Source organism: Anopheles arabiensis, chromosome 2, assembly GCF_016920715.1.
Source record: "Anopheles arabiensis isolate DONGOLA chromosome 2, AaraD3, whole genome shotgun sequence".
Classification (NCBI taxonomy): Eukaryota; Metazoa; Arthropoda; class Insecta; order Diptera; family Culicidae; genus Anopheles; species Anopheles arabiensis.
Window position 1 is genome coordinate 35,416,307 of NC_053517.1, and position 12,832 is coordinate 35,429,138.

The 12,832-nt window shown below is 46.0% G+C and overlaps 2 protein-coding genes across 2 annotated transcripts; one reads left to right on the forward strand and one right to left on the reverse strand.

Moving 5' to 3' along the window:
- The first annotated feature begins 505 nt into the window (after positions 1–505).
- LOC120895575 (probable fatty acid-binding protein) lies at positions 506–5,335 on the forward strand. Its single transcript, XM_040299069.1, has 2 exons — positions 506–703; positions 4,514–5,335. The coding sequence occupies exons 1-2, from the start codon at positions 631–633 to the stop codon at positions 4,834–4,836; spliced, it is 396 nt and encodes a 131-aa protein (XP_040155003.1). The 5' UTR covers positions 506–630; the 3' UTR covers positions 4,837–5,335.
- A 2,447-nt stretch (positions 5,336–7,782) lies between these two features.
- LOC120895759 (probable fatty acid-binding protein) lies at positions 7,783–12,584 on the reverse strand. Its single transcript, XM_040299355.1, has 2 exons — positions 12,378–12,584; positions 7,783–8,582 (listed from the first exon to the last, which is right to left on the reverse strand). Exons 1-2 carry the CDS (start codon positions 12,448–12,450, stop codon positions 8,260–8,262), a joined length of 396 nt encoding a protein of 131 aa, XP_040155289.1. The 5' UTR covers positions 12,451–12,584; the 3' UTR covers positions 7,783–8,259.
- Positions 12,585–12,832: the final 248 nt, after the last annotated feature.

Consider the following 12,832-nt stretch of genomic DNA (forward strand, 5'->3'; position numbering starts at 1 on the left):
AGCAAAGAAAACAAAAATCGTTAAAACATAAAACGCTGTTATGTCCGTGTTGACTATATCCCAAAACTCAGTTCGTTTGAATGAAAAGTTTTAAGATTCTTTTCCGTTTTCAGTATCAACATGAATTTAAATCAGTCTAATTTTCACACCAAAAATGCTACTTTCTGTGCACGATGTGGTCAAAGTCCATTTTGAAAGTTGATTGGAACTTAACACCAAATCGAACGTTATTCCTATCTCCAACCAGAATGCATGGATATCAAGCCCTAAAAGTAGATAAAATCCCATCTATCTGCCGATATCAACCTCCACCTCAACGCTGCTCACCACCCGTACATTCAAACGCGCCCGTTTGACACGATGCGTTATCTTCGACCGTTACGTTCGTGGCACGGGCGATGTCCGCTAGAGGACGCTACCTGCTTTCGTGCTTCGTCGCACGAAGGCCGCCGATCCCGACACCGCGGTGTGATGGTGTATTTAACCACACGGCCTGGGAGAGAGAGCTAAGTTCGGTGCCAGACACAGCGAGGGACAGAAGTCGATTTCCCGGCCTTTTATCGCAAGCAACATTCGATTGCATTTCCCAAACACTCATCCCGTGTAAAACCACCTCACTTTACATCCACAATGGCCGTCTGGGAAGGAAAGAAGTACAAGATGGAGAAGTCGGAGGGATTCGATGACTACATGAAGGCTCTCGGTAAGTACAGACGATCGTCAGCGGTGGGGTGTGTGTGGAGTGCAAGTGGGGGGCTAAAAACGCCGGTTCGTTTTCCCAAACGATAGGAAGCCAAAGTGGTGTGAAATGCGTGTGTGGTTAGAAAAAACTTGTGCAAAGCTAGCAGATTCCACATCGTTTGTCAAAGTTTTAGTTGAATCTTTTGTAAAAATCAGTATCAATATGAGATGAGTGGGTCAGTGTAATTTAGAACACATCGTGCGAGCTATCATCCGATGCTGTATATCTGCTTCTTGCTGTCTCTTTCCTTCTATCGTTCGGTTGTCGTTTGCTTTCAGTCTAGCCTACTCCAACGAGCAAAGTTTCTCTCAGCTACGCACCACATCGTGCGATGCAAGGGCGCGTTTGCGCTGAAGAGAAGTCAGAGACCAGAATGAAGAGAGGGGTGAAATGAAACGGGTAGTTAACACGCTAACATCGTTCGTTGGTTCAGCACAAAAAATACGCAATACGAAGCTCTCCTGGAATGACGAGCCAGCGAATTCCTTCTCGTTGGCATCCTGCTGCTTTATCTCGAAAATTAGTTTATATTTTTAAACTGAACTATTCTGTTGGAGGAACAGCATTCCTTGAATCGATTTGTTTGCCACTTGCACAATACAGTCTCGCGCCATTGAATGCACAAGAGACCGGTTTTTCTAACCGGCCGGCTTAACGATGCATCGATAGTGCTTCTTTGCGAACGACACAACACGCTGAACAAATGTAGCGAGGAGAGAAATGTCCGCGTGTCGATTAGATGGCTCGGGTCGATGGCCTTTCCAACGATTCAAATACACACTTGCGCGCAGCGTAGTTGTTGTGTTGCGTATTGTCGCATCTATTCCGCTTGAGGGGGCTTGTCAAGCGGATGGGCAAAAGCAAAAGGCGGTGCAATGTTCTGTGCTGTCATTACTTCATGGCACACTTTTCCGGTCACGCTTGAGTACTTTCCAATCCGTCACAAACATACAAGAGTGGCGCGATGTCCGAAAGCACGTGGTGTACAATGTTTGAATTTGTGTCGTTGCAGCAAAAGAACACTTTTTTGTATGAAATGAGTCATGGCAGAGCGTCAAATTCGCTTTCTAAAGGTACATTTGTCCACAACAACAAAGTACATGTAGCTTCATTTTCAAGTCGCTTCAAGTTACTCCTTATGGCAAAATTCGTGTTTATTGCATTAATCATGCTCAATTTGCCGCACAACGGGCTCATAAGAGGAACAGCAGACTTCCTTCCAATGAAAGCAACGGTGCATTGCAAATACCAGACAGACACTTCCGGAGAACCACTTGGCTTCTTCGTTCGCTCACGAACTCACGTGACGATGACTGGAAGAATGCACTCAGCAGAAAGTAAAATGCCATAATCAAATGGTCTGCAGTGCATAACCTCTGGACGGCTTCCTTTCTGGCGGTGCAATAAAGAGACCATTGTGAATCAATTAATATCAATCCAATTGCCGGTCAGTGGGGCTGCGTTTCGTTCCCCACATCCGCGGGCCAGAGCTGCACAATACAGCAGTCGTTGTAGCTGAAGTATTTTCCCATGCCACCCGAGGTGACACTTGTCAAACAATCCAACGGCGGTAGTCAGACAACCCGATCCTTCCCAAGAAGAGGCCCCTTTGGAGGCCGAGCTAACGCAACGGAATCTCTGTTTAAACACGACCCGCAGGCCAACATACACCGTGGCAGAGGCTTAAGAGGTTCAATTGGGTAAAGAAGAGGGCAGCATAATTGAATCAAGAATCCATTATATTATCCCATTTACACTGGTTTGTCGGTCAGGGGTGAGGGCAGTAGTCAACTGCCTGAAGTGACGGTGGACGTTGTTATCTCCTCGGTGGCCAGATCGAGAACCGACGTTCCCGATGACGACACCAACAGCACTGATTGCGGAAGACAGCACGAGATAGCACGATGGATAATAGACCAACTTCATTATCATTAACGCAACGAATTAGGCGTCTTCCCATATTTTGCGTCAGCCCTTGGCCATATCAGCTGATCAGTGTAACACAATTAATCCCCACCATTTCGCAAAATATGTACAGTTGACGCCATATTTGCGTAAAACATGTAATTATAATGATGCCTCATGTGTTCCCCCATTGCCACTCTCCCTGGTCGCTACCCTCGACGTCTCCCTGGTAGAGACAAGCGAGCAAAACACAAAAAAGCATTAGCTGCACTACTACCTGTTGCTAACGATTTTGTCAGGTCGACACGCAATGTTTATTGCATAATTTCGGTTCATTTAAGCGTCACTTGAAATTACCGATCCAACAAAGCGGCCTCGTCGTCGTTGGTGTTGTCGTCGCACGGTCGGTGTGGCCTGTGGTTGGGTCGGGTAGTTTTCCATCGATTGTTAATCGAGCTGGAATTAATGCTTTCCGTCGTCGCTTCCAGCCAACAGCAGCAACTCGTAGCACTTTCGAGGCAGGACAAATTTAAACCAAAACGATTGTGGAACAAGCCAGTAGAACGGGAGAACCCAAAAGAAAAGACGGAACGACGGAGGGCGTGTTGGTGTTTGATGGATTTATTCGACTGTACCCAGATAAGCGATGATAAGACTCGCAAGTTGCACTCCAGCAGAGACCTGCAGGGATGTTTGTCTTTTTCTCAGTATTCCTCAGTTGGGTACACTGATTAAAGGTCTAAATATCGATAAGCCACTAAGAGACCCAGTTGCCAGTCATTAGGTCTCGGCCCGGTAAGGCTTGTAATCGGTGCTCGATAAAAAGATGAAACATTTCTACATTTTGTGCGATCGAAAACTTACTTCACGCTGGAATGATCGTGGCCCAGGAAAGATTGTAGGAAGAAAAAGCGCCGAGGTGCAAGATTAAGGCGTTCCGAGCACCTTTGAACTTTCGTGACGGGGGCCGCTTATCGGGGAATTGAGCTTAACAGTTGAGCCCTCGTGCGGTCAGTTTAAAATAAACATAATCGCGCTGATTGTTCCCTTACCGCATGCTATAGGTAGGAGTAGGTGAAGCTATCTGTTATCAGTAACTGCAAACGTGAGAAAAAAATATGTTGTGTAACGATGCAGTTATATTTCCAGAAGGATGTTTGCTCTGTTTGCTGGGCAGCTTAACGTGCAGAATATTCTTCGACAATTCGTTCATCTGGTAGACTTATTGATTTTTTCCATTTCATACCAAGTCTTCCGACGAATGGAGTATGCATATTAAGCATCAGCCATCCATAAGCGGACAAAGAACGTGGAATAATGCTCATTACCTTGGTACCGCACTCATTGCACGAATATATTTGTGTGACATAAATGGTTGTTTTCCTGCTAGTATAAAGTTCCTACACTTCCTGAACCACAGGCATCAGTAATGTGCTGCAGACACGGGACGTTGAATTAATTTCCGACGCTGCACCAGGAAGTGGTAGCAAATGCGCCAAGTCGGCACGCTACCACTCTCTCATACCCGCTGTATTGGTGTACGTTATCGACGTTTGGATTGGACTTTGACTATGCCTTGCCCTTCATGCGGTGTTAGAACCTAAGTCCAACCCTGACATAGCACGGTAATCAGCTGTTGTACTCTCTCCTCTATTGCATTGGCGTAGGGTGGGTGTGTTTTGTGATAGTGGCGTCAAATTATGGACGATCGAATAATGAGGCTATGTCTGCATCAAATGCATTCTTTCGCGCACAAGGACCATACCCTGACTGCATTGATAACGTCAGTCCCAACGATTGATAACGATATCAATATAAATTTCTTTTTTGCAATATTCACCAACCCTCTCTTTCTCCTCGATTCAGGTGTCGGCATGGTGCTTCGCAAGCTTGGCAACAGCATCTCGCCCACGGTGGAGCTCGTGAAGAACGGTGACGAGTACACGTTCAACACGCTGTCCACCTTCAAGAACACGACGATCAAGTTCAAGCTGGGCGAGGAGTTCGATGAGGAAACCGTCGATGGACGTATGGTCAAGTCGGTCTGCACCTTCGATGGCAACAAGCTGATCCACGAGCAGAAGGGCGAGAAGCCGACCACGATCGTGCGCGAGTTCACTGCCACCGATCTGACCGCCACCATGACTGCCGGCAACGCCAAGTGCGTCCGCTACTACAAGGCCGTCTAAGAAGGACCGACCGACCGAGCGACCGAGCTTCTCCGCCGGAGCAACTACACTCGATCTGTGACCGAGTGGACCTTTGCTTTACCATCAGGACATCACATTTCCAGCATCATTCGCATTTAGATTCTACTGCATGGAGAGGACGTAGCAACTAACAGACTAAACGGAGAAACACACACAGACACAGAACCCTTGCGGGTGGGGAGCCTGCAGACATGCGGTTGCAAAAGGATGTGTGCGTGCGTGTGTGACTGTATTTATAAGAGACCATCGCGGTGTGGTCGTGGAGCACGTGTGTACGTGTGTGCGTGTGCACGTAACAATAAAACGTAAACGTGTGCACGAAGAAGCGAACAATAGCGATAGTGCGTTTTGCTCATTTGCGATCGTTTATGTATATATTTCGTACGAAATATTATGATTTGATCATAATCCTCAATCCTTGTTTGTGTTGCTCATTCACCAATCGTCAAGAATAAAAAGACCAAGCTTAAAGGAATTACGCTGTACTTTTTATGTTTTTATTTGTATGTGTTTATTTATTTCGTATTTTTCGTTCTTTCAGTATTTATGTTCTTTTTAATCATGCTGCTCAATGGACTGCCATGCTAAAAAATTAAGAAAAATAAAAGTAAGTCATAGTAGAACACTCATACAAGTAGAAAATTTATCTCTATATTCTTTAAAATGATGTAAATAAAATAAATTTATATCCGAGTTTATTTCATTAAAATTTACCAGGCGCACTCATGTTTCAGTATAAATTAGATTTGAAATACATTTACAACAAATATCGCAGTAATAATCATGTATGATGCTGTATCAAATATTAATGGGGTTTTAGGAGGAGTGGATCTATAGGAGTGGATCGTTTCTATTGCAAAATCGATTCATGGATGAACTGGTTTGGCTTTCATTTTAGCTCAAATATATTGCTCTCCGTATATATGTAACCACTTCTGTCCCTTTAGCTGAGTTGCGCGCAAGGCTGCTGGCTGCCAACCGGTCATTCTACAGTCTGAGATATCAGTTCACCTCAAAGAACCCGACGGACGAAGCTGGGAGAGCTTATATAGTACCTGTATAGTTCCGGTACTCACATACGCCTCTGATACATAGACACTGTCCAACTCTGACGAAACCCTTAGCCGCGTTCGAGAGGAAAATGCTCTGAAGGATACTAAGCCCTGTATGCGTGGAAGCACAATGGAGGAGCCGTTATTATGACGAGCTATACGAGATGGCCATGTTGTACGCATGGAAACGGACGACCCAGCCCGTAAAGTCTTTTTAGGCCGTTTTTAGGCGTGAGCCGTTTTGGACACTCCTGAGGCAGGCAAAGACCGCAAATCGGTTGTAGCGCCAGATAAGTAAGTAAGTCTGTCCCTTTTTGTGTGGATAGCTAGCTACAAACTAGCTCAGTTTTGCTCGCCAAATAATCACAACCGATCGCTTCACATCAATTGATCGTGGGAACCCATATCAATACATTCCTTTACCTACGTAATAAACCGCAATTTACAACCGCAATGTACTGCGGATGCGAAGGGAAAATTCCTTACAGAACGGGAGGCGATCGAACGGTAGGGCAAAGGTAGAGGTACTACTCCCAATGGCACCTTAATGGGACAGACTCGGGAGACGTAAGGAGGGGAAGAAAGCAACAGCAGCAATACCAGTAATACAGCAATGATGCAGATGACGAGTTGCCACCACCATCTCTGGATGAGATTGCTAGCGTTATAGAGCAGCTTAAGAGTAACAGGTCCGGTGGTAGCGATGGTATGTTGGTCAAGCTGTTCAAGATGCGGCCAGAGTCAAAATGTACCATCGGAAGAACTAACAGAAGAATGAAAGCTGGGCGTCATTCATACAGTTTATGGAAAATGCTGACAAGCTGGAATGAACGAATGTTCTTGCCATAATAATGAGCAAGGATGCAGCGCTAGACAACGACATCCGGGGCACAAACTTTTATTGATACTTTCAATTGCTTAGCTTCGCGGAAAACATCGAAATAATCGGTAAAATAACAGATTAAATGTGTGAAGCATACACCAAAACTCCGACCACGCATCGTGCAGGGTAATTATGTATGCTAAGAGCTTCACCACCAAATGGAGGATGCAAACGCTCTGGGCGTATTTCAGTATACAATAACTCGATTGGTAGGTCAGGTGAAGCAGGCTCTTTGGGAGATTAAATGCCTGCATAGATGGGAAGCTGCAGCTAAGGACCGAGCATCCGAAAAGAGCTCTCTTGGATCGAATGATTCGTCCGATCGCAACAACCAATATAACAACTGAAACGTGCAACAACCGAAAGCACACAGTAAAAGCTAATTCAAAAACATGAAAACGATTTTTTGAATGGCAATCGTCTGACAGATGATATAACTCCCTATCAACTACATTTGTATAATAGGAAGAGACCCGTACATCTTCTGTTATTCTTTTACCTTTACCTAACAACTGTAGTAGCTCAAGGTCGCCCAGTACCACTGACGGGCTTGAACTCCATAGTGATTATCCATAGCAGGATAGTCAGTCCTACGCATGGGGCGGGTGGGCAGGGTCTATACAGGGCTTAAACCCATGGAGGGCATATTGTTAAGCCGTGTGAGTTGATCAGACAAAGGGGATCTTATCCGATGGGTTAAGAGGAGTAGTAAATCAACAACAAGAGAATTATTGTTGAACACAGAATTGAAGGAAAAAGCTATTAGTTGAATTGAAAGGAAAAGCATGGTCGTGTGGACGCAGCACGTCCAAGTTTAGGGTTTTTTAATCTTCTACTTTTTATAAGTTTTCATTTGTAGTTCAAATGACATGTTGTGTAGCGGGATCTACATCACAATGCTAAGCCTGAAAAATAAGATCTAGGGTACAATAGCTGCACAAAATAAAGAAACAGAGTACTAACCGACTCTACACAACAAAACACAGCAAATTCGTTTAAGCTTGGTCTTTTTATTCTTGACGATTGGTGAATGAGCAACACAAACAAGGATTGAGGATTATGATCAAATCATAATATTTCGTACGAAATATATACATAAACGATCGCAAATGAGCAAAACGCACTATCGCTATTGTTCGCTTCTTCGGTACGTGCACACGCACACACGTACACACGTGCTCCACGACCACACCGCGATGGTCTCTTATAAATACAGTCACACACGCACGCACACATCCTTTTGCAACCGCATGTCTGCAGGCTCCCCACCCGCAAGGGTTCTGTGTCTGTGTGTGTTTCTCCGTTTAGTCTGTTAGTTGCTACGTCCTCTCCATGCAGTAGAATCTAAATGCGAATGATGCTGGAAATGTGATGTCCTGATGGTAAAGCAAAGGTCCACTCGGTCACAGATCGAGTGTAGTTGCTCCGGCGGAGAGCTCGCTCGCTCGCTCGGTCGGTCGGTCCTTCTTAGACGGCCTTGTAGTAGCGGACGCACTTGGCGTTGCCGGCAGTCATGGTGGCGGTCAGATCGGTGGCAGTGAACTCGCGCACGATCGTGGTCGGCTTCTCGCCCTTCTGCTCGTGGATCAACTTGTTGCCATCGAAGGTGCAGACCGACTTGACCATACGTCCATCGACGGTTTCCTCATCGAACTCCTCGCCCAGCTTGAACTTGATCGTCGTGTTCTTGAAGGTGGACAGCGTGTTGAACGTGTACTCGTCACCGTTCTTCACGAGCTCCACCGTGGGCGAGATGCTGTTGCCAAGCTTGCGAAGCACCATGCCGACACCTGAATCGAGGAGAAAGAGAGAGTTGGTGAATATTGGGCAAAAGATATTTTTTATTGGTATCGGGACTGACGTTATCAATGCAGTCAGGGTATGGTCCTTGTGCGCGAAAGAATGCATTTGATGCAGACATAGCCTCATTATTCGATCGTCCATAATTTGACGCCACTATCACAAAACACACCCACCCTACGCCAATGCAATAGAGGAGAGAGTACAACAGCTGATTACCGTGCTATGTCAGGGTTGGACTTAGGTTCTAACACCGCATGAAGGGCAAGGCATAGTCAAAGTCCAATCCAAACGTCGATAACGTACACCAATACAGCGGGTATGAGAGAGTGGTAGCGTGCCGACTTGGCGCATTTGCTACCACTTCCTGGTGCAGCGTCGGAAATTAATTCAACGTCCCGTGTCTGCAGCACATTACTGATGCCTGTGGTTCAGGAAGTGTAGGAACTTTATACTAGCAGGAAAACAACCATTTATGTCACACAAATATATTCGTGCAATGAGTGCGGTACCAAGGTAATGAGCATTATTCCACGTTCTTTGTCCGCTTATGGATGGCTGATGCTTAATATGCATACTCCATTCGTCGGAAGACTTGGTATGAAATGGAAAAAATCAATAAGTCTACCAGATGAACGAATTGTCGAAGAATATTCTGCACGTTAAGCTGCCCAGCAAACAGAGCAAACATCCTTCTGGAAATATAACTGCATCGTTACACAACATATTTTTTTCTCACGTTTGCAGTTACTGATAACAGATAGCTTCACCTACTCCTACCTATAGCATGCGGTAAGGGAACAATCAGCGCGATTATGTTTATTTTAAACTGACCGCACGAGGGCTCAACTGTTAAGCTCAATTCCCCGATAAGCGGCCCCCGTCACGAAAGTTCAAAGGTGCTCGGAACGCCTTAATCTTGCACCTCGGCGCTTTTTCTTCCTACAATCTTTCCTGGGCCACGATCATTCCAGCGTGAAGTAAGTTTTCGATCGCACAAAATGTAGAAATGTTTCATCTTTTTATCGAGCACCGATTACAAGCCTTACCGGGCCGAGACCTAATGACTGGCAACTGGGTCTCTTAGTGGCTTATCGATATTTAGACCTTTAATCAGTGTACCCAACTGAGGAATACTGAGAAAAAGACAAACATCCCTGCAGGTCTCTGCTGGAGTGCAACTTGCGAGTCTTATCATCGCTTATCTGGGTACAGTCGAATAAATCCATCAAACACCAACACGCCCTCCGTCGTTCCGTCTTTTCTTTTGGGTTCTCCCGTTCTACTGGCTTGTTCCACAATCGTTTTGGTTTAAATTTGTCCTGCCTCGAAAGTGCTACGAGTTGCTGCTGTTGGCTGGAAGCGACGACGGAAAGCATTAATTCCAGCTCGATTAACAATCGATGGAAAACTACCCGACCCAACCACAGGCCACACCGACCGTGCGACGACAACACCAACGACGACGAGGCCGCTTTGTTGGATCGGTAATTTCAAGTGACGCTTAAATGAACCGAAATTATGCAATAAACATTGCGTGTCGACCTGACAAAATCGTTAGCAACAGGTAGTAGTGCAGCTAATGCTTTTTTGTGTTTTGCTCGCTTGTCTCTACCAGGGAGACGTCGAGGGTAGCGACCAGGGAGAGTGGCAATGGGGGAACACATGAGGCATCATTATAATTACATGTTTTACGCAAATATGGCGTCAACTGTACATATTTTGCGAAATGGTGGGGATTAATTGTGTTACACTGATCAGCTGATATGGCCAAGGGCTGACGCAAAATATGGGAAGACGCCTAATTCGTTGCGTTAATGATAATGAAGTTGGTCTATTATCCATCGTGCTATCTCGTGCTGTCTTCCGCAATCAGTGCTGTTGGTGTCGTCATCGGGAACGTCGGTTCTCGATCTGGCCACCGAGGAGATAACAACGTCCACCGTCACTTCAGGCAGTTGACTACTGCCCTCACCCCTGACCGACAAACCAGTGTAAATGGGATAATATAATGGATTCTTGATTCAATTATGCTGCCCTCTTCTTTACCCAATTGAACCTCTTAAGCCTCTGCCACGGTGTATGTTGGCCTGCGGGTCGTGTTTAAACAGAGATTCCGTTGCGTTAGCTCGGCCTCCAAAGGGGCCTCTTCTTGGGAAGGATCGGGTTGTCTGACTACCGCCGTTGGATTGTTTGACAAGTGTCACCTCGGGTGGCATGGGAAAATACTTCAGCTACAACGACTGCTGTATTGTGCAGCTCTGGGGAAAGAGACGCAGCCCCACTGACCGGCAATTGGATTGATATTAATTGATTCACAATGGTCTCTTTATTGCACCGCCAGAAAGGAAGCCGTCCAGAGGTTATGCACTGCAGACCATTTGATTATGGCATTTTACTTTCTGCTGAGTGCATTCTTCCAGTCATCGTCACGTGAGTTCGTGAGCGAACGAAGAAGCCAAGTGGTTCTCCGGAAGTGTCTGTCTGGTATTTGCAATGCACCGTTGCTTTCATTGGAAGGAAGTCTGCTGTTCCTCTTATGAGCCCGTTGCGCGGCAAATTGAGCATGATTAATGCAATAAACACGAATTTTGCCATAAGGAGTAACTTGAAGCGACTTGAAAATGAAGCTACATGTACTTTGTTGTTGTGGACAAATGTACCTTTAGAAAGCGGAATTTACGCTCTGCAGTGACTTATTTCATACAAAAAAGTGTTCTTTTGCTGCAACGACACAAATTCAAACATTGTACACCACGTGCTTTCGGACATCGCGCCACTCTTGTATGTTTGTGATGGGTTGGAAAGTACTCAAGCGTGACCGGAAAAGTGTGCCATGAAGCAATGACAGCACAGAACATTGCACCGCCTTTTGCCGCTTTTGCCCATCCGCTTGACAAGCCCCCCCAAGCGGAATAGATGCGACAATACGCAACACAACAACTACGCTGCGCGCAAGTGTGTATTTGAATCGTTGGAAAGGCCATCGACCCGGGCCATCTAATCGACACGCGGACATTTCTCTCCTCGCTACATTTGTTCAGCGTGTTGTTCAGCGTTCGCAAAGAAGCACTATCGATGCATCGTTGAGCCGGCCGGTTAGAAAAACCGGTCTCTTGTGCATCCAATGGCGCGAGCCTGTATTGTGCAAGTGGCAAACAAATCGATTCAAGGAATGCTGTTCCTCCAACAGAACAGTTCAGTTTAAAAATATAAACTAATTTTCGAGATAAAGCAGCAGGATGCCAACGAGAAGGAATTCGCTGGCTCGTCATTCCAGGAGAACTTCGTATTGCGTATTTTTTGTGCTGAACCAACGAACGATGTTAGCGTGTTAACTACCCGTTTCATTTCACCCCTCTCTTCATTCTGGTCTCTGACTTCTCTTCAGCGCAAACGCGCCCTTGCATCGCACGATGTGGTGCGTAACTGAGAGAAACTTTGCTCGTTGGAGTAGGCTAGACTGAAAGCAAACGACATCCGAACGATAGAAGGAAAGAGACAGCAAGAAGCAGATATACAGCATCGGATGATAGCTCGCACGATGTGTTCTAAATTACACTGACCCACTCATCTCATATTGATACTGATTTTTACAAAAGATTCAACTAAAACTTTGACAAACGATGTGGAATCTGCTAGCTTTGCACAAGTTTTTTCTAACCACACACGCATTTCACACCACTTTGGCTTCCTATCGTTTGGGAAAACGAACCGGCGTTTTTAGCCCTCCCCCCCACTTGCACTCCCCACACACCCCACCGCTGACGATCGTCTGTACTTACCGAGAGCCTTCATGTAGTCATCGAATCCCTCCGACTTCTCCATCTTGTACTTCTTTCCTTCCCAGACGGCCATTGTGGATGTAAAGTGAGGTGGTTTTACACGGGATGAGTGTTTGGGAAATGCAATCGAATGTTGCTTGCGATGAAAGGCCGGGAAATCGACTTCTGTCCCTCGCTGTGTCTGGCACCGAACTTAGCTCTCTCTCTCCCAGGCCGTGTGGTTAAATACACCATCACACCGCGGTGTCGGGATCGGCGGCCTTCGTGCGACGAAGCACGAAAGCAGGTAGCGTCCTCTAGTGGACATCGCCCGTGCCACGAACGTAACGGTCGAAGATAACGCATCGTGTCAAACGGGCGCGTTTGAATGTACGGGTGGTGAGCAGCGTTGAGGTGGAGGTTGATATCGGCAGATAGATGGGATTTTATCTACTTTTAGGGCTTGACACCTATGC